Raw genomic sequence first — 18,278 nt, forward strand, 5'->3', positions numbered from 1 at the left:
ATCTAGAAAAGCCAGTTAGGGACTCGAACTCCAGCCCCTGCCCCCTTGAAGCAGCCAGTCGACCACAGGCACACACGTGTGTCTGTCCCGTGTGGTGGCTGCTAAGATTCTGCACTTGACTTGAGATTGTCCTCACCAGGTGTTTTTTGGCCATAGCCAGACGTCCCTGCCCCAGGGGGCTGGGGCCCTAGTGCCCTACACATGGGCGTGTGGGTGAAAATCGGGCAACGAGTTTGAGAAAGACACTTTATTCTGAGAGTACTGCACGTGCCCGGTGGGCAGCCAGACCCACAGGGCTCTGCAATCTAGAAAAGCCAGTTAGGGACTCGAACTCCAGCCCCTGCCCCCTTGAAGCAGCCAGTCGACCACAGGCACACACATGTGTATCTGTCCCGTGTGGTGGCTGCTAAGATTCTGCACTTGACTTGAGATTGTCCTCACCAGATGTTTTTTGGCCATAGCCAGACGTCCCTGCCCCAGGGGGCTGGGGCCCTAGTGCCCTACACATGGGCGTGTGGGTGAAAATCGGGCAACGAGTTTGAGAAAGACACTTTATTCTGAGAGTACTGCACGTGCCCGGTGGGCAGCCAGACCCACAGGGCTCTGCAATCATGCTTGGAAGGTACATGGAGAGTTTCACTAACAGACCAAGAGAATTAACGGAGTCCCCTGGACAACCTCCCAGTCCCCGCCCACCACCCCCGCCCCCAGGCGGGAGAATCAGCCTGTCTGCTCGAGGCCATTCTGGTTCACTAGAGATACAGCCCCTCTGGGGTGCCTTCCTGCTTTTTATAAAGAACATTTTCTTTCGACTTTTTGAAATCTTCATTTGTCACTTTCATCCTCCGTTCCCTCAAGGCCATCAGACCAGCTTCTGTACAGATTGCCTGTAAGAAAGAACAGTATGTTCAGAGTGAGACACTCTGGAGTTTTAGTCGAGCAATTCAGAGAGAACTATTTTGAGAGATTACCCAAGACAGCCATACTAAACTCTGGGACGATTGATCATTAAGTTGTTCTTGGTTTGTTGGTTTGGGGGCCACACCCGACTGTGCTCAGGGCTCAGAGGAACCTGTGTGGTACCGGGATCCAACCCAGGTTGGCTGTGTCACTCTCGGGAGGTACTTAGCAATGCAGAGGAGAGGCTGAGAAGGGGGCTTGGCCTTAGGTCAGTCAGTGCCCAGGGCCACCAGAGTTCACGGCACTTAGCCAGATTAAAGAGAACAGGTGTGTCAGTATTTATTCCCTTGCCAAATCAAAAGAACTCATGAAACATGACAGACACTGGCTTGGGCCAGCAGCAGCGTTCCTGCCTGGTCTCTACCCTCAGGCCCGGGTCAGAAGCTGGTGGGAAGGGCAGGTGTCCGAGCAAGGCCCGCGCCTGCTGTCCCACTCCAGCACGGGATCGCGTGCCCCTGGGCAAGCACGGCAGGGGGCCACTCTGGGTGCCCAGCCCACAGCTCTAAGGTGGGGTGCCCAGCTGACCCTCTGTCCTCAATCCGGGACGGAGCAGCTAGAGTGGACCGTGGCCTCTGGTGGTTTGTGGTGTTTGCCACATGCAGTGCCACCCTGCACATGGGCCTCACCTTGATGTCGGCCCCCGAGAGGTCATCTTTGGCCATGATCAGGTCATCCAGGGTGACGTCGTCAGCCAGCGTCATCCTGCTCGTGTGGATCTGGAAGATGCGCTTCTTGGTCTTCTCGTCAGGCAGGGGGAACTCAATCTTCCTGTCAATGCGGCCTGCGGGCACACAAGGCTCAGTCCCCTGGGGGCCCACAGAGGCTCAGCCTGCTCCCGCGGTGCCCCACGGGAGACTGAGCAAATAAGAAGCGTATGACCACTTGGGGTAGGGGGGGAGACACCCCACGGCAACTCAGGGGCTATTCTCGGCGTGATGCTTGGGAAACCGTGTGGAGCCAAGGACTGAACCTGGGCCTCCTGCAAACTCCAGGAACCCAGCGATCACTCGTGCCTGAAATACTGGTGCTGGTAGTTTCCAAATTGCTACATTTGGATTCATCCCATTTAAGGGAAGTCTCTGCTCTAGAAAGACCAAATAAATGAAAATTTTCTGAGCAGCCAAGGCATATACAATACTTTAGTCTATTAAAAACATTTTGGAGTAAACACACTGGTGGACTCTTTCCTCAGGCGCTACCAGCATAAAAGACAAGCCAAAATGATCCTAATTTTTTTTTGTACGGGGGGAGGGTTTGGGGTTACACCCGGTGATGTTCAGGGGTAAACTCCTGGCTCTGCACTCAGGAATCACTCCTGGCAGGCTGAGAGGACCATATGAGGTACGGGGGACCAAACCTGGGTTGGCCGCATGCCAAGCAAGCACCCCACCTGCTGTACTATCCCTCTAGCTCTGTACTGATTTTTTAAAATCATACTAAATGTCTTTAAATTTGGGGGTCACCTCTGGTGATACTGAGGCGCTCCTCCTGGCTCAGTGCTCAGGAACCACGTGGTGTCAGGGATCAAACACAGGCCTCCTGGATGCCAAGTGCTCTTGTGCTAGCCCACTAGGCCATCCCTCTAGTTCTCAACGGTTCCAAATCTCTGGGGCTGTTCAGGGCTGGAACACGACCCGGGACCCAACCGTACACGCATCTTTAAAGACAGTGCTCCTGAGATTAAAGGGGATATGGGAAGCAGAGGGGGTCCCCACAGAATGGTCTAACTATCACCACCTCCTCTTTCCCGGGAGTCTCGGGGACTGTCGGTAAACTGCTGGTTTACTAGTCTCTGCTTTGATAAGCGGCGGTGCTGCATCTCCCTGCCTGACCTGGCCTGATGAGCGCCGGGTCCAGAGTCTCTATCCGGTTGGTGGCCATGATGACTTTCACGTCTCCCCGCGAGTCAAACCCGTCCAGCTGGTTCAGCAGCTCCAACATGGTTCTCTGGATTTCTCGCTCCCCTCCAGAGTTGGAGTCGTATCTTTGGAAGGGAAGAGGCGCAGGAATGAAGACACAACCGAGCTGCTCATGGGCCACTCCGACACCTGCACCGAGCTCCTCCCAAGGTGCTCAGCAACGGGCCCACCCCGCTGTGAGGGGATCAGACTTGGGGCCTCACACATGCCAGACGTGCTCTTCCTCTTGACATCTCCCTGAGACACCACCCCCACCCCCAGCAGCTCCTGGGGCTCAGGAGGCAGGCGCGTCCCTTCCCACTGATGGTCAGACGTGAGGTGTTGGGGACACCTCCACCCAGTGTCCACCCAAATGGCCTTCCCCCCATGATTCTAGCATACAAACCTCCTTCCCCAGACCCTCTTGGGCCAAGCTACTCTCACAGCAGATACCAAACGCCTCATAGCACCCATCTCTCAGCAGAGACGTTCACTCCCTGGGTCCCCACACTGGGTGTCTGATGCCGGGGCCAGACACCCGCGGAGCCTGCCCAAGCATTGGCAGTTGGAGTCCCAGGGCCTCACCCTGACGCTCAGTAGAGCAGGGCCAAACACCTGCAAACGGCTTCCACAGGAGCGCGTCCACCCGGCCACCAGGGAGAGGAGCCTCGTGGTTCTCACCTCACCCAGCACAAGGCGGGTGGGGGCGTGGTTACCTTTTTGTCCCGATGGCATCAATCTCGTCAATGAACACGATGGATGGCGCATGCTCTTCGGCGACGCGGAACAGCTCCCGCACGAGCTTGGGCCCATCCCCCAGGTACTTCTGGATCAGCTCTGAGCCAACCACTCGCAGGAAAGTGGCCGACGTCTGGTTTGCTACCGCTTTGGCTAGTAAGGTTTTACCTATGAAAAAGAGAAAAAGGCAAAAAAGGGTCTGAGCTTCAAAACTCCGCCGTGACACAGGACGCAGCCCCAAGGACAGTGGCCTGTGTGGCGACAAGGCCAACACCTCCAGGGTCCCTGTCCCCAGCAGGGCTGGCGTGCCCTGCATGGCTCAGAGCTCTACGGTATCGGGACACTCGGTTTTCCACAGTAAGAGAATTTTTTTCAAATTACTAAAATATTTTGCTAAAATTTTAACTTTTCTCCTAAATTCACTATAACATCTGAAAAAAATTCTGGGCTATTCAAAATCGCATATATTAAAAAGTCAGCCACCTAGACCAGGCTAGAGAAGCAAACAGCTCCAGTGAGACCATCAGTGGGAAGGGACGCGTCTGCCTCCTGAGTCCCAGGAGCTGCTGAGACGTTACACAGCCCAGCCGGGACCATCTCCCACTCGAGTACCAGAGAATGCATCGGGCATGCCAGACACAAAGCATCACCCTCTCATGACAGGAGTCACGAGTAGCCACGGGCAAAGGGCCTGTGCATGTCAAGTAGAGACCATCCGTACCTGTGCCGGGTGGGCCATAGAGAATCACCCCCTTAGGGGGCTTGATGCCCATCTCTTCATAGTACTCGGGGTGCGTGAGTGGAAGCTCCACAGATTCCTACGGACAACAGACTGGCATTAGAATAGGAAGATGACCGACCCCACACCCTGGCGTTAGAAAGCAGTGGCCACTTCCGTAGCAGCAGGACTCCTGGGATATCCGTCCCAGGCAAGGCCCCAGCACCCACCCCGCTCCCTAACACCCCATCCCCTTTCACTCCTCTGAGACATCAGCCGTGGGGGACATTTAAGCCCTAAAGCACTTCAGTCCAACTACAGACACGACCGGGAAAGTTCCTGACTGCAGTGACCACTTAGGGGCATGATGGCTCCAACCCCAGCAGGGACCTGTGACAGAGCGGAATAGAGTCTGACAGGTACAGGAATCCTGAGTGCAGGCCTGCAGCTGTCCTGAGCACCACTGGGCCGCCAGCGCCCTCACCCAGCCCACCTGGCCCAGGGCTCTCCCAGGTGATCATAGTCAGTCAACAGTAACCATTCACGGTCACCAAGAGGATCACGGGGAGTGAAATGAGACAGGGAGAAGCACAGACACGGAATGATGGTACTCATTTGCAGGATATGACAAAAAAAAAAGTATACAGCTGCTACCCAAACACAGTAGAAATGAGGGTCAGGAGGACAGGTCCATGGTAGGAAGGTTTTCACAGGGGTGAGGGGAGGGAGTTAGGACAGAGAAGGGCCCCTATGACGAAGACAGTGGGAAATGACCACTCTGGACCAGAACTGAGTGCTGAAAGGAGGGAAAGTGAGATGCATGATACCCTTTCAGCGACTACTACAAACTACAGTGCCGAAATGCAAAAGTGGGGGGAAGAAAGAGAAGGAAAGTGTCTGCCACAGAGGCGGGCTGGGGCATGGGTGGGGTCGGAAACGGGGGACATTGGTAGCGGGAAATGTACACTGGTGAAGGGACAGACAGGTGCTGGACCATCATATAACTGAAACTCAGTCATGAACAACTTTGTAACTGTGTCTCTCACACTGATTCAATTGGGGAAAAAAAAAAAGACATTAAATGACACCAAAAAATCCCAAACCAACACCGTTCATGCAGCAGTTAATGAGCACTGCCTCTGGCTGCCCTGAAGCTGCTGCAGTGATGCAGCTTGTAGCTTCTTTTCCACAGCGGGATTAACAGACACAAGTACCATGACACACAGGCAGGGAGGCAGGAATCGGTCTGATCACTGCAGCACCCCCGCAGTATCTGGCTCAAGGCCAAGCCCACTAGGGGAGCTGGCAGTGGGGAGGCCAAAGTGTCGTGGAGCGCCTGCTGGCTCAGACAGACCTTAATTTCCTGGATCTGGTTGTCCAAGCCCCCAATATCGGCATAGGTCTCCTGGGGTGCCTTCTCCACCTTCATCACGGTGACCAGGGGGTCCGTGTCATCCATCAGCACCCCGATCACGGCATGCACCTGGCGGGAGAAAGGGAGCTCTCATGAGGGTGTGGCAGGGCGAGAGGGCCCGGGGCAGAGGAATCAGAGGCGCGCTGACCTTGTGGTTGAGCAGGACGGAGCAGCCGGGCTCCAGCAGGTCCTTGTCCACGAAGGAGAGAATGCTGACGTAGTGTTCCGAGCCCACAGATGTGGACACGATGGCGTGGTTGTCGTCTATGATCTCCTCCAAGGTCCCCACGGACATTGGGGTCCCCCTCAGATCATCCACCTTGGATCTCTCCTCCTACGAAAGGCCGCAGCGAGAGAAAAGCAGGTGAGAGCCATGCAGGAGCTGACCATCTGATGGGCCTGGAGGAGCGGCGTTTACTGATTTCTTTTTTAAAGTAGAGGCCCCCCCCAAGGGGTGCCTAGAGGCTCCACGGCCACCCCGGCTACAGGGCCCTGGCAGTCAGTATTCAGGGTCTGGTAGTGCTTCAGGGACCATGCCATGTAGGGTCATGCCCAGGGCCCAGGGGCAGGTCAGGCGCTGCCCCTGGAAGTCACCCCAGAAGCCAGAACAACTGACACTTTTCAAAGGAAGCTCGTGATTCGGATAAGCTGAAAAGGTTCGACCGACAGGCTTCACCTCCTCACTGAGAGTTTAATTTGTGAAAGGCAGGACTAGTGTGGCGTCCCGGTTTACCTCCTGTTTCTCTTCTAGAGGTTTCATTTGTTCCTGATTTCGAATGAACTCTTCCTCCATGAGAAGGTAGTCTTTGATTCTCTCCAACTTCAGTAACTTTAACCGGCACTGGGTGTGAGGGGTCACTGCAATTCAAACACAAAGTTGATTTCTGAAGTTCTGATGAATTCATTCTTAGGAATAAAAAAAAGTCAAGACTCAACACTCGCGTTACTTTAGCTGAACAGACTGAACCCTCGAGAGTCTGGTGACCTTAAGAAAGAGAACACTAACTACCAAGGGGCCAGGGACTTGGACAGTGAGAAGCACGTCAAAAATGAAGATGAAGCTCATGAGCAAAAGGGCCCTCGCCAACCAACTGGCCATGGCCAGAAGAATCAGCGAGTGACACAAAAGGCAGCTTGTGCTCTTCCACGGGTGCTCATAAAACAGATTCGCTTGCAACTTAGTATACAAGATCACACCCACTAACTATTCATCCAGTCGTAACACTGTGACATTACGACTATTAACACTGGAGCATGCATTCCCCCCCCCCCCACATTCCTTTCCTCTGATTAGAGGTTTCATGCTACTACTTGAGAACTTAACATTTATTTGACAGGTCTGCCAATCACTTCTGGTTTCCATGTCTCCTGACTTATTCAAAGGTCTCTTCTCCCCTATGGTTAAATAAATATATCCCTGATTTCTCATCTATTTTGATTTGTATTTCTGTAATCCATCTGGCACAAAGGGAGGGTGGATTAATTCGAAATTTCTTTCGATAGCAAATAAAATATGCCGATCATTTGTAGTAAGCAACTCCCTATCCCCCAAAGTAACGGAAACGCCTCTGTATCACCTCCTATGAACTGTCCAAGTGATTTGACTGTTTCTGGACTTTCTACTTTCTTCTCACAGTCTGATGGTCTGATCTATATCAGGGGCACACAGATTCACTACAGTCCGTTAAAGGGCCTTAACAGGTCATTCCAAACCAAGTGGTATTTCCATGGAAGCAAGCAGGGCCTGTCTGGAGGCGGGGAGCCTGAAGGAGGAGAAGCGGGCAGCAGAGGATGGAGAGTCTTGTTGGTGGAAGGAAGTGATGGGCACACGTCCCATTTTCAGAAGAACCCAGAAACTGAGGCAGGGCAGAGGGTGACCGTGAGGGGAGTCGGGCGGAGGCCAGAAGTGGGGGAGGGGGGGTGGCCCAGGTGACCTTCTTCCATTCAATCTGTGTTCAAAGGGAGGCCAGAACTTGACATTCAGACTTGGCCTGATATAAGTTCTGATAAAAGAGCATCCCATTTCCTCATGAAATGAATGTGCTCCAAGGTTGCTCAAGCTGAAGGAGTTTTCAAATCTCACACTGTCCTTTGTTTATTTTGGTTTTGGGGCGACACGCTCGGCTGTGCTCCTGGCTCCTTGCTCAGGGATCACGCCTGGCGATGTTTGGGATACTTTAAGGAGTGCAGAGGATCGAACCCAGGTCAGCTGCATGCAAAGCAAAAGGCCACTTCTCCAGCCGCTAATAATGTATTTTTAATACACTGTATTTACAAGCAATTAATGGACTTTTTTTTTCTTTTTTGGGTCACACCCAGCCATGCTCAGGGGTTACTCCTGGCTCTGCACTCAGGAATTACTCCTGGTAGTGCTTGGGGGATCATATGGGATGCCGGGGATTGAACCCAGGTCGGCTGTGAAGGAGGCAAATGCCCTACCCGCTGTGCTATCGCTCCGGCCCCTTAATGGACTTTCTTAAGCTGAGACATAATTAAATACGGTCCAGAGTCGAAGCATACAAATTCAACCTAGAGGACGTGGTTCACAAGTCAGGGAAGAAAGTCACAGAGCAAGAGTTACACACGTTCCTTATGGCCTGTCCCTGCGCCCAGACCGAGACTACACACGGACATGTCCCCAGCGCGGCGGTGCCAGGAGAAGCCGCCCCTACCCAGTGGCAGTTTGCTGGCAGCATCTGGTCCCTTTGTTTTCTTCTTCTTTTTCCCCACTCGAGTTGGTACAGGAGGCTCGTACTTCTTCTTCTTGTCCTAGGGGGTTTCAGAACAGCAGGGGGGGTGGGGGGGGAACCAATCAAATGAAAATCCACTAAAGTGCTAACTTATTTCTGTAGAACAGTCAACTATTTTCAAGAGAAATAATTTCCCTTTTAAGATGCTATAAAAAAACTAGATTTTCTTCTATAAAAAATCAGGTTTTACATTCCTATAACATTACTATGTGAGTATAACTTTTTAAAGATTTAAAATATATACAATGATTATTCCATAGACGGAGTGAGGTCAGAATTCAAAGTTACATATTCAAAGTCTGGTACTGGGTCATCTGTGAGAACTCTTCAGTGCTCAAGATATTAAATGCTACAGTTACAGGCAATTTAACACTTCTATCATGTTACTATTTACAACAAGCATTAGTTTCTTAACTCATAAATACCCATGTGATAGCTACATCAATAATTTACTCCAGAACACAAAAAGGCTACTGTCACTGTAGGCTACGCTGGCTTAATTTCAGGGGAACTTATTTTTCAGTTTAAAACTGATGAATCCCCAGAACTTCTGAATTGCACTGTCACACCTTTCATAATTTACTCATATCACACATTTGGCCTTTTAAGAGAATTAATTTTGTATTAGGCGCCATTTCTGACAGTGTTCAGGGGATGGTGCAGTGCTGGGGATGGAACCTGGGCCCCCCTCATGCCAGGCCTCTGCTTGTCCCTTGAGGCCTCTTCCTAGGTCCTTCCTGTGCAATTGGGCTTATTTACCTTGTCATCCTTCTTGCCACCTCCAGGACCATGTCCCCCACTTTGGCTTTGACCCTGAGAGAGAAATCAGAGCTATTAATTCAGTTATCACTCCAAAGCAACAGCCTTACTTCTCAGTGATTCTGTGACACCAACACTCCCCGTCACTTTAACATTTCTGGACTCGAGGCACCTTGCGGGGGCCAGGGGGTTGCCCCAGCGGGAGAGCACATGCCCGGATGAATGGGCCTTGACCCACTCCCTGGAGGGCCTGGCCCTGACCCTGGCAAGGCCAGCAGGCCCATCACCCCATAAGCCATACCCCCAACACCCACCCCATCCCTTCTGAGGGAGGTACAGGGTTTGATGTCCTTTAATATCAACTATTTCACTAAGAACACCAAGAATGTATTTGATGAAATTAGGCCACAAACGTTAAATCATTTCACACAGTCAACTGTCATTTACAACTTATTCCTTATTAGGATCCCAAAACTTGCTTCAACAGCATCATACACCTCGCATCACCGAAGCCTAAGCGTCCTGGCAGTTCTTGTTTATTTGAAGGGGGGGGGGGGGGGGGGTCTAGGCCACAACTGGTCATGCTAAGGGCTCAATCCTGGTTCTGTGTTCAGGGACTACTTCTGGTGGTGTTCAGAGGACCGCATGTGGGATCGGGGATCAAACGTGGGGTCAGCCGTGTGCAAGGCAAGTGCCTTACCCCTATACTATGTATTGAATAGTATACTCCTGGAACTGATTTGAGGAGCTGAATCGCACTAGGAATTTAAGCACTTTCGCAAAGTATAACCACAATGAGGAATCACCTCACACTGATACCCACAGTCAAAAAAGAGAAGAAGGGGCTGGAGCAATAGCACAGCGGGTAGGGCGTTTGCCTTGCACATGGTCGACCTGGGTTCAATTCCCAGCATCCCATATGGTCCCCTGAGCACCACCAGGAGTAATTTCTGCGCACAGAGCCAGGATTAACCCCTGTGTATCGCTGGGAGTGACCCAAAAAGCCAATAAATAAATAAATAAAAAGCCAGGAAGGAAAAGGAGTTTAAAAAAAAGGAGAGGGAGGAAAAAAACGGTGGCTGCAGGATGCGGAGAAGACGGAACTGCCACGCAGAGCAGATGGCAACGCTAAGGGCTGCGAATGTCAGGGAAAGCAGCTCGGAGGTTTCCTCAGAAAGTTAAGAATCCACTTTGAGACTAATTTGAAGGAAACAAGACCAACTACCAGCTATGTGTAGTCCAGTGGACAACACCCCAGGATGTGTCCACTGGCGGAGGGCTGGGTGAGGAAGCAGCCACGCTGCCAAGACCACACACGGCACATTTGAACACGCTGAAAGATCCCTTCAGAGAAAATCGGACTCCCGACACTTGCAACAGTACGGTGGGGCCTGCAGGGCCTGGCGCTTAGTAAAGTAAATCCGAAAAGACAAATCACTATGGTTCCTTTCGTGTGGTCTCTTCAGAACAAGGCTCCAAACAGTTCATAGGTACAGAGAACAGTCTGGAGGCTGCCAGAGCAGCGCAGGAGCTGGGGAAATGGTCAAAAGGGAAAAACTCCCAGGGATAAGTAAGCCAAGGACAGCATGACGACTGCAGAGAGCAGTATTATATTGCATGTGTGGAGTTGCTGAAAGAGAGCTTCAAATTCTTCAGCAAAAGACAAGACATTGGGGCAGAGCAAGGGTAAGACAGGCAGGGCACTTGCCTTACGTGTGGATAACCCAGGTTCAATCCTCAGCACCCCGAATGGTCCCCCAAGCCTGCCAGGAGTGATCCCTGAGCACAGAGCCAGGAGTAAGCCCTGAGTACTGCTGGGTGTGGCCAAAAACTGGGGGGGGGGGGGGGGGCTGGGGGGAGAATTAAAGTATGTGTGATAATGATGGAAACTAGACTTAGTATTATGTATTGCACGATCTGCAATACATACATTTATCAAATCATTGTGGATTTTCAACTAATAATGCCAATTACACCTTAATTTTTAAAAGCAATATTAAGAACTCACTGGGATTTCTGAGTTTGAAATAGACTCTTTAACTAGAGGGTACTGCTTAGTACAGTAATAACTCAGAAATGAGGGGATTTTATTTGTTTGGGGGCCATTCCTCACAGTGATCCGGGGTCACGCTTGGCTCAAGGGTTGGGAATTACTCCTGGTGGTGCATGGGGGACCACATAGGATGCTGGGGAACAAACCCAAGGCAGCCGCGTTCAAGGAAAGCATCCTATCCTCTGTACTTTTTCTCCAGCCCTAAATATGAGGGCATTTTAAACACAAGAGGCAGAGATACCTGATCAGTCTGAGTCCCCTCCAATAATTTCCACATGCACATCTTATTTAAAACATCATGTTGCCAGTACTGGAGGGTCAGGACAGCAGGTAAGGTACTTGCTGACTGCTGACTTTTTTTTTTTTTTTTTGGCTTTTTGGGTCATACCTGGAGATGCTCAGGGATTACTACTCCTAGCTCTGCACTTAGAAATCACTCCAGGTGGTGCTCAGGAACTATCTGGGATGTCAGAAATCAAACCCAGTCGGCCTTGTGAAAGGCAAATGCACTACCCACTGTACTATCGCTCTGGCCCCAACTGGGTTTCAATCCCCATCACCGCATACTGGGTCACCTGGGAACTGCCAAAGGTGACCCCTGAACACAGAGGCAGGAGTAAGCCCTGAGCATTACCAGGTTGTGATCCCCAGTGAAAGCTCACGTATCTCAAGAGCAGAGGTCGAATACATTTCTCCACTAGCAGGAGTCTTTGTACTTTTCTTGAATGAAGTAAGAGCTCTAAGAAACTCTGCGAAACAGAATGTCACGCTGAAATAGACTCTCCAAGGGCTGTGGATGGTTACTTACATCTCTGAAAGAAGGCGGGAAATTGGATGTCTGGAGCAGCTAATATTTGGGGGTGCTATGAGCTGTACTAAACAGTTCCTCGACGGTCCCATTAACTCCACACAATTCTCTAAGTGCTCCTATTTTCCAGGCAAGGAACTGCCACAAACGTGAAGCACAGTAGAAGTGGCTGTCAAAGGGGCTCTGTCACCCAGGGAGGTCTGTCACCTCCTAGAGCCTTGGAGTCCCACTCTACACAGCAGGGCTGTTACAAGTTCCTACTTGTTCCTGAAGACAAAGGTGTGCATGTAAGTCACTTTGCAGGAACTTATAGGAACTACTGGTTTTAACTCACAAGAACTACTGGCCACACAATATTGCTTACAAATAACAAATATCAGCGTCAAGATGTTAATGGGCAGCCCGTTTACACGTTCTGGGCTCTGAATGAGTCCAGTAGTTCTCGCTGGGTGCTTCCTTATCACAAAAAAAGGCCTGTGACCCCTTTGGACACCCGCAGAGCAGAGAAGAGCCCCACTCCTCTTAATCCTTACCCAGGTCTTACTCAGACCCCACCCTTTCACCCCATGATCCCAGCAAATGACAGCAGGTGACCTTCCCAACTTCCTTCTTCAAAAACTGTCCACGGCTCCATGTCACACACTGGACAATGCTGCACCCCTGCCCCTTATTAAACTGGCTGCCTCCAACCTTTTCAGGCGATTATTTTCCTTTTCCGAGATGGGAAGACCAGGCCTCAGTGGAGGGTGCTTGCCTGCGTGGGTCCCCAACTTCTTCTGGGAGCAGGGAACACTCTACTTTGTGCATCTCTCAGTCTCAAACAACAGACCATCAGGCACAGAGCAAAAGCATCTCAGAGTAGGACGACGTTTAATACTTATGGACTCATGGTGCTGGCAGGGGTCCACATCCGCGCCCCCCCCGCCCCCCCCCCCGCGGGGGCTAGCACAGAGTCGGGTTTCAGGCACCGCCACCTTTGGTAACTCTGTGACTCTGTTTCTCCCATTTGCTAAAGGGTGGGGTCATGAGTCCCCTGCAGGGAATGTCAGGAGCAACAAAGAAATGTGGCCCAGAGTGGCACCAGGGTCGCTCCTATGCCTGGGGGTCAGCCTGAGCCCCCCCCCCCCCCACACACACATGGCCCGGCGGGGGGAGGGGGGGGGTTGGGTCCCAGTTAGGCCTGATGCACGCTTCCCTGGGCAGTCCTGGTGGCCGGCCCAGGGTCAGCATCCCCATCCCAACAGTGCGGAAAGGGGCCTCGGGGACAGTGGTGCACACATGCACACACACACATACTGTGCACACACATCCCACGCACATTGTACACACACATTACACATGGTGTATACACTGTACACATACACTACACACACTGTGCACACACACTGTACACACTGTGAGCACACAAACCGTACACACTGTATACACACACTGTATACACACGCACACTGTACACACATACACTGTACACACACGGTACACACACTGTACACACTGTGAGCAAACCGTACACACTGTACACACACACTGTAATCACATACACTGTACACTCACACAGTGACCACATACACACTGTATACACACACTGTTCACACACACCGTGAGCACACACACCATACATACACACATTGTACACACATACTGCAAACACACTGTACACACACATTACACACATGGTGTACACACACCGTACACATACAATGTACACACACATTACACACACGGTGTACACACACCGTACACATACAATGTACACACTGTACACACACACCGTAATCACATACACTGTACACACACACCGTGAGCACACACACATTGTACACACACCGTACGCATTGTACACACACATCACCCACATGGTGTACACACACCGTACACATACACTACACACACTGTGCACACACTACACAGACTGTACACACACAATGTACACTGTACACACACACCCCCCGTAATCATATACACTGTACACACACATACTGTGCGCACACACACACTGTACACATTGTACACATACACGGTATACACACACTGTACACACACACACACACACACACACACACACACACACACACACGTCCTCGCCCTGCTAGGGGAGGCCGTGCCGCGCCCCGGGGACCCCGCACCCCGCTCCGGGCCCTTGGCCGCCCCCCTCCCGCGGGGAACTTGCCGCGCCCGGCGGACGAGCCCGGGCCCCGCTCGGAGCCCCCCGACCCCGCCCGGCCCGCGGCGCCCCCGGGGAGAGCCCGCGGCAGCCCAGCCCCCGCCCGGCGCCGACCCCCGCACGAAGCCCTGAGTCACTCACCATCTTGCTCAGCTGCTCCCGCGACTGCTGCCGGAAGTGCGGCCGCCGGGGCGGCCCGTCGGAGCGGAAGTCACGGGGGACGCTACGGAAGCCGGGAGGGACCAAATCCCGCGCGGGCCGAGCCGCGCACCCGGGAGTTCTGCACATGCGTTGAGACGCTCTAACTCGACCCCACGATGTAAAAAACTCAGTTTAACTTTTTTTTTTTTTTTTAAAGAGGCTTTCCTCTCGCAGTTCTTAGGCATTTCCAACAAGGCCACAACCGCGACAGTCAATGGACTAAGACCATTGTGAAAATATAAAGTGTGGGGCAGGAGAGAGAGGCCAGGAAGGTAGTTCAGCGCCTTTGGCGCTGGCCTCGCATGCAGAAAAGACAGTTAAGTCCCTGGCACTACGGGGAGTGTCCCGCTGAGCACAGAGCCACGTGTAGCCTCTGAGCACACCAAAGACAAATACAAAATATTCAGGAGATGCAAAAGTCGTAACCGGATGCAATAGGGTGCACAGATTAAATACAGATCACATTTGTATTAGGACCTGAGGTCCTAATTTACAGTGAAATTGAGCAAAGCACCTAGTTCCGTCTCCTCTCCTTGTAAATAAACAACATGTCAATTAGTTCAAACAAACCAAAAAATCATACCTGGGTAGACCTGGACTCCAAAACTTGAATGTTATTTTTTTGCATCAATATTTAAGGAACTCACTGCTGCGGCTGGTCAGGCAGGAGCTCCCCCTTTGCAGAATCAGGGGTGAAGTGTCCAGGCGCTGGGGTCAGAACACACTGCTCTCACCTTCCTGTGGAGGCACCACGGGACTGCAATGATTTCCCGTTTAGTCACCTGAATACAGAAATTGGCTTGGTGACACCACACAAGACAGCCAGGACTCCAGATGCAATGACTTCCAGATGCAATGACTAGATCCTAGAAGGGGACATCAGAGTCTTTGCCTAAACACCAGTCCAGCTGCACGCCCCCCCCACCCCAAACTTCAGTGGGAAAAAGGTGAGTACTGGCTGCCTCTCTGTCTCCAGCCTCGGGGACCTCTATGCCCCCTCTCTGACGCCTTCACAATGCTTTCAAAGATGCGTTAGAGAGCAGCACAAACAAATATTGGTCATCTGCCTTTTCACCCCGGGAAAGCAGAACACCTAAGTATGAGCTCAGGTCACTGTTACTGAGACACGCCGCTCTGGTGTAGTACACAGCCCTTAAAAAGGAGGCAGTTCTGGGCTGGAGCGATAGCACAGCGGGTAGGGCGTTCGCCTTACACGCGGCCAACATGGCCGACCCGAGTTCGATTCCTCCGCCCCTCTCGGAGAGCCCGGCAAGCTACCGAGAGTATTCGATATGCCAGACACAGTAACAACAAAGTCTCCAATGGAGACGTTACTGGGCCCGCTCGATTACCTTTATTTAAGGAACTAATTGATCTCTGGAATTATACTGGTTATCTGAGAGTATTGTCTAATGAGAAATTTTTGGGGGGTGTCCTCCCAAGTGGCATGAGGGACACACCTTGTTGCATTCAGTGCTCCAGCCCTGTGGGTGCTACAGTGAACCAGGCCCAGTCAGCGGTAGGGAGCCTAGGGACCCAGGCCCAGCAATACTTGGGGTCTCCAAAGGTACACCGAGTAATCCCCTGGGGGCTTGTAATACATTGTAATGTCAGGATTCTGCACTGTAACCCTGCACTACTTTCCCCGTCTGAAATATTTATTTTTTTTATAACTGTGATTCATGATGATGCCAAAGTTTCACTAAAATTCCTCATCTTGGGTCAGAGAAATAGTATAGAGGTGAAGGCATTTGCCTTGGGACCAGAAATATAGTCCACGTAAGGTGCTTGTCCTGCCTCAGTTTGCTCCCGAACATTATATATGGTTTTCTGAGCATTGCCAGGAATGATCCTTGTGCACAAAACCAGGAGTAAGCCCTGAGCATTTTTGGATATGGCCTCCAACCCAAAATTTTAAAATAAAAATAATACATTCCTCATCTTGCTCCCGATTCACCCACCACAATATCAGAAAAATGACAAGCATCCCTTGGACTTCTGGAAACTTCCATAGGGGGTGTTCAAAATATCGCATCTTGCTAAACTAGAGAGCTGGGTTTGTGGAAGTTGCTGCTGCCACATGCTCTGGGGTTGGGCCCATATCTGGCTATGAAAAGGGACCACCAGGTCCTGCCACTCAAACCCAGTCCCCCACCATATGCATGCAAGGCATTATATTCTGCTATGTGACCGCACCCTGGCTCCTGAATCTTTTATGTTTTGCAATTCCATGGTATTTTGGACACTTAATTGCCAACTGGTAAAAATATTGTTGCTCTCGTGAAACAGGTGCAAATTACAGGCAATAGGTGCTTCCTTTTCATCACCACTGCAATAGAATACACTGACGATGTCAACTTCCACTAACAAATCAGATGTCTCCTCGTCCATGCATTGATACGAGAGCTTTGCTGAAACACCGTGCTGAGAGCGAGGCCGGGCTGTAGAGGATGCCTGGGAAGCTACTGGTGACTCAAACTGTCAGTGACTCATGGTGCACCCCACCAAAAAAATAAGAATCAGTTAGAGGGGCCAGGAATGTGGCTCTTCGGTGGAGCTCATGCTTACATATGCAAGGTCCTGGGTTCGACCCCTGGGCATGGAGGGGAAGGGAAGGCTGGGGGAGGGGGCCGCGCGCGGGGATGAGAGGGGGCACTTGCTAGGGGGCGCCCCCACATCGCCCTTTTGTAGAAGCTGCGAGGTGTCATCTCAGTGAGCCCGGCAGGGGGCGCTGCACTCACAGTCAGCATCACGCCGCAGCGCGGCCAGTGGGCGAGGCTCCCGCGCCTTCTTAGAGAGGCAAACCCGCAGGGCACTGACTTCCCGTCCTGGGCCCTGGCGTCCACTCTCGGGGAGCTGGGCATGCACCGCCCCGGTGGAGGGCCTGGTGCACTAGAGCTCCGGGCGTTTCGCCCCGTCCGGTCCGGAGTGGTGAGGCTGAAAGTGGGGGGTGGAGGTGTTCCCGGAACCAGCCCGGCCCCGTCCTGACTCCTGGTCCATGCTTCACAGCTCCTGCGTGGTCCGACTGGCTGATGACCCCCTGGAAAGACCCCCAAGAGCTTCCCTTCTCCCTCTCCCACTCGGGTCCCCTGCTCCCCCAATCTTGCCACCCTCTCTCCCCTTGCAGTTCACCTTCCTTCTATCCTTCCACCTCTGTCTGCCTCTGTCACCACCTCCAGCTCCCTGCACGGGGCCCACCCAGGTTCCATCCGGCATCCTGAATGGCCCCCCAGCACCGCAACGAGTAATTCCCGAGTGCAGGGCCAGCAGTAACCCCTGAGCATCGCCAGCTGTGACTCCTCTCACCCCCCAAAAAACACACCCCCAGTGGGGGGTTGGAGGCTGCAGGGGAAACAACTGTACCCAGTAGTGAAGAAGCTTTTGGCATCAGAACTTCACCTGAGTCCCTGTATGAGTTCCGTTGCCTCCTAACCATATTGGGGTGTGTGTGTGTGTGTGTGTGTGTGTGTGTGTGTGTGTGTGTTTGCTGCCGTAAGAAATTATTGTAACTTTGGGAATTAAAACTGCACACCTGGGGACCAGAGAGATGGTACAGTGGGTAGGGCACTAGCCTTGCATGTGGCAGGACTTGGTTCAACCCCCAGCACCCAGTATGGCCCCCTGTGCCCCACCAGGAGTCCAGAGTCAGCAATAAACCCTGTATGTGGCCCCAACATCCATACAAAAAAAGCAAAAACAAAACAAAAGAACAGTCATAAACCTGCACGCTTCTATTCTCCTGGTACGCTTTGGGCTAAAAGCCCTCGAGGTCTGACTGGGCCCCCAGGTGCCCTCTGGGACAGTTTGGCTCCTGA

The 18,278-nt window shown here is 52.1% G+C and overlaps 1 protein-coding gene across 1 annotated transcript; it reads right to left on the bottom strand.

The window, feature by feature from the left end:
* Positions 1–617: 617 nt before the first annotated feature.
* On the bottom strand, positions 618–14,426 carry PSMC1 (proteasome 26S subunit, ATPase 1). Its single transcript, XM_056134341.1, has 11 exons — positions 14,404–14,426; positions 9,238–9,291; positions 8,401–8,497; positions 6,462–6,586; positions 5,877–6,062; positions 5,669–5,797; positions 4,318–4,414; positions 3,575–3,764; positions 2,793–2,944; positions 1,587–1,741; positions 618–887 (listed from the first exon to the last, which is right to left on the bottom strand). The coding sequence occupies exons 1-11, from the start codon at positions 14,404–14,406 to the stop codon at positions 753–755; spliced, it is 1,323 nt and encodes a 440-aa protein (XP_055990316.1). The 5' UTR covers positions 14,407–14,426; the 3' UTR covers positions 618–752.
* Between the last annotated feature and the right edge of the window lie 3,852 nt (positions 14,427–18,278).

The sequence above is a fragment of the Sorex fumeus genome, unplaced genomic scaffold, assembly GCF_029834395.1.
Source record: "Sorex fumeus unplaced genomic scaffold, SorFum_2.1 ptg000098l, whole genome shotgun sequence".
NCBI lineage: Eukaryota > Metazoa > Chordata > Mammalia > Eulipotyphla > Soricidae > Sorex > Sorex fumeus.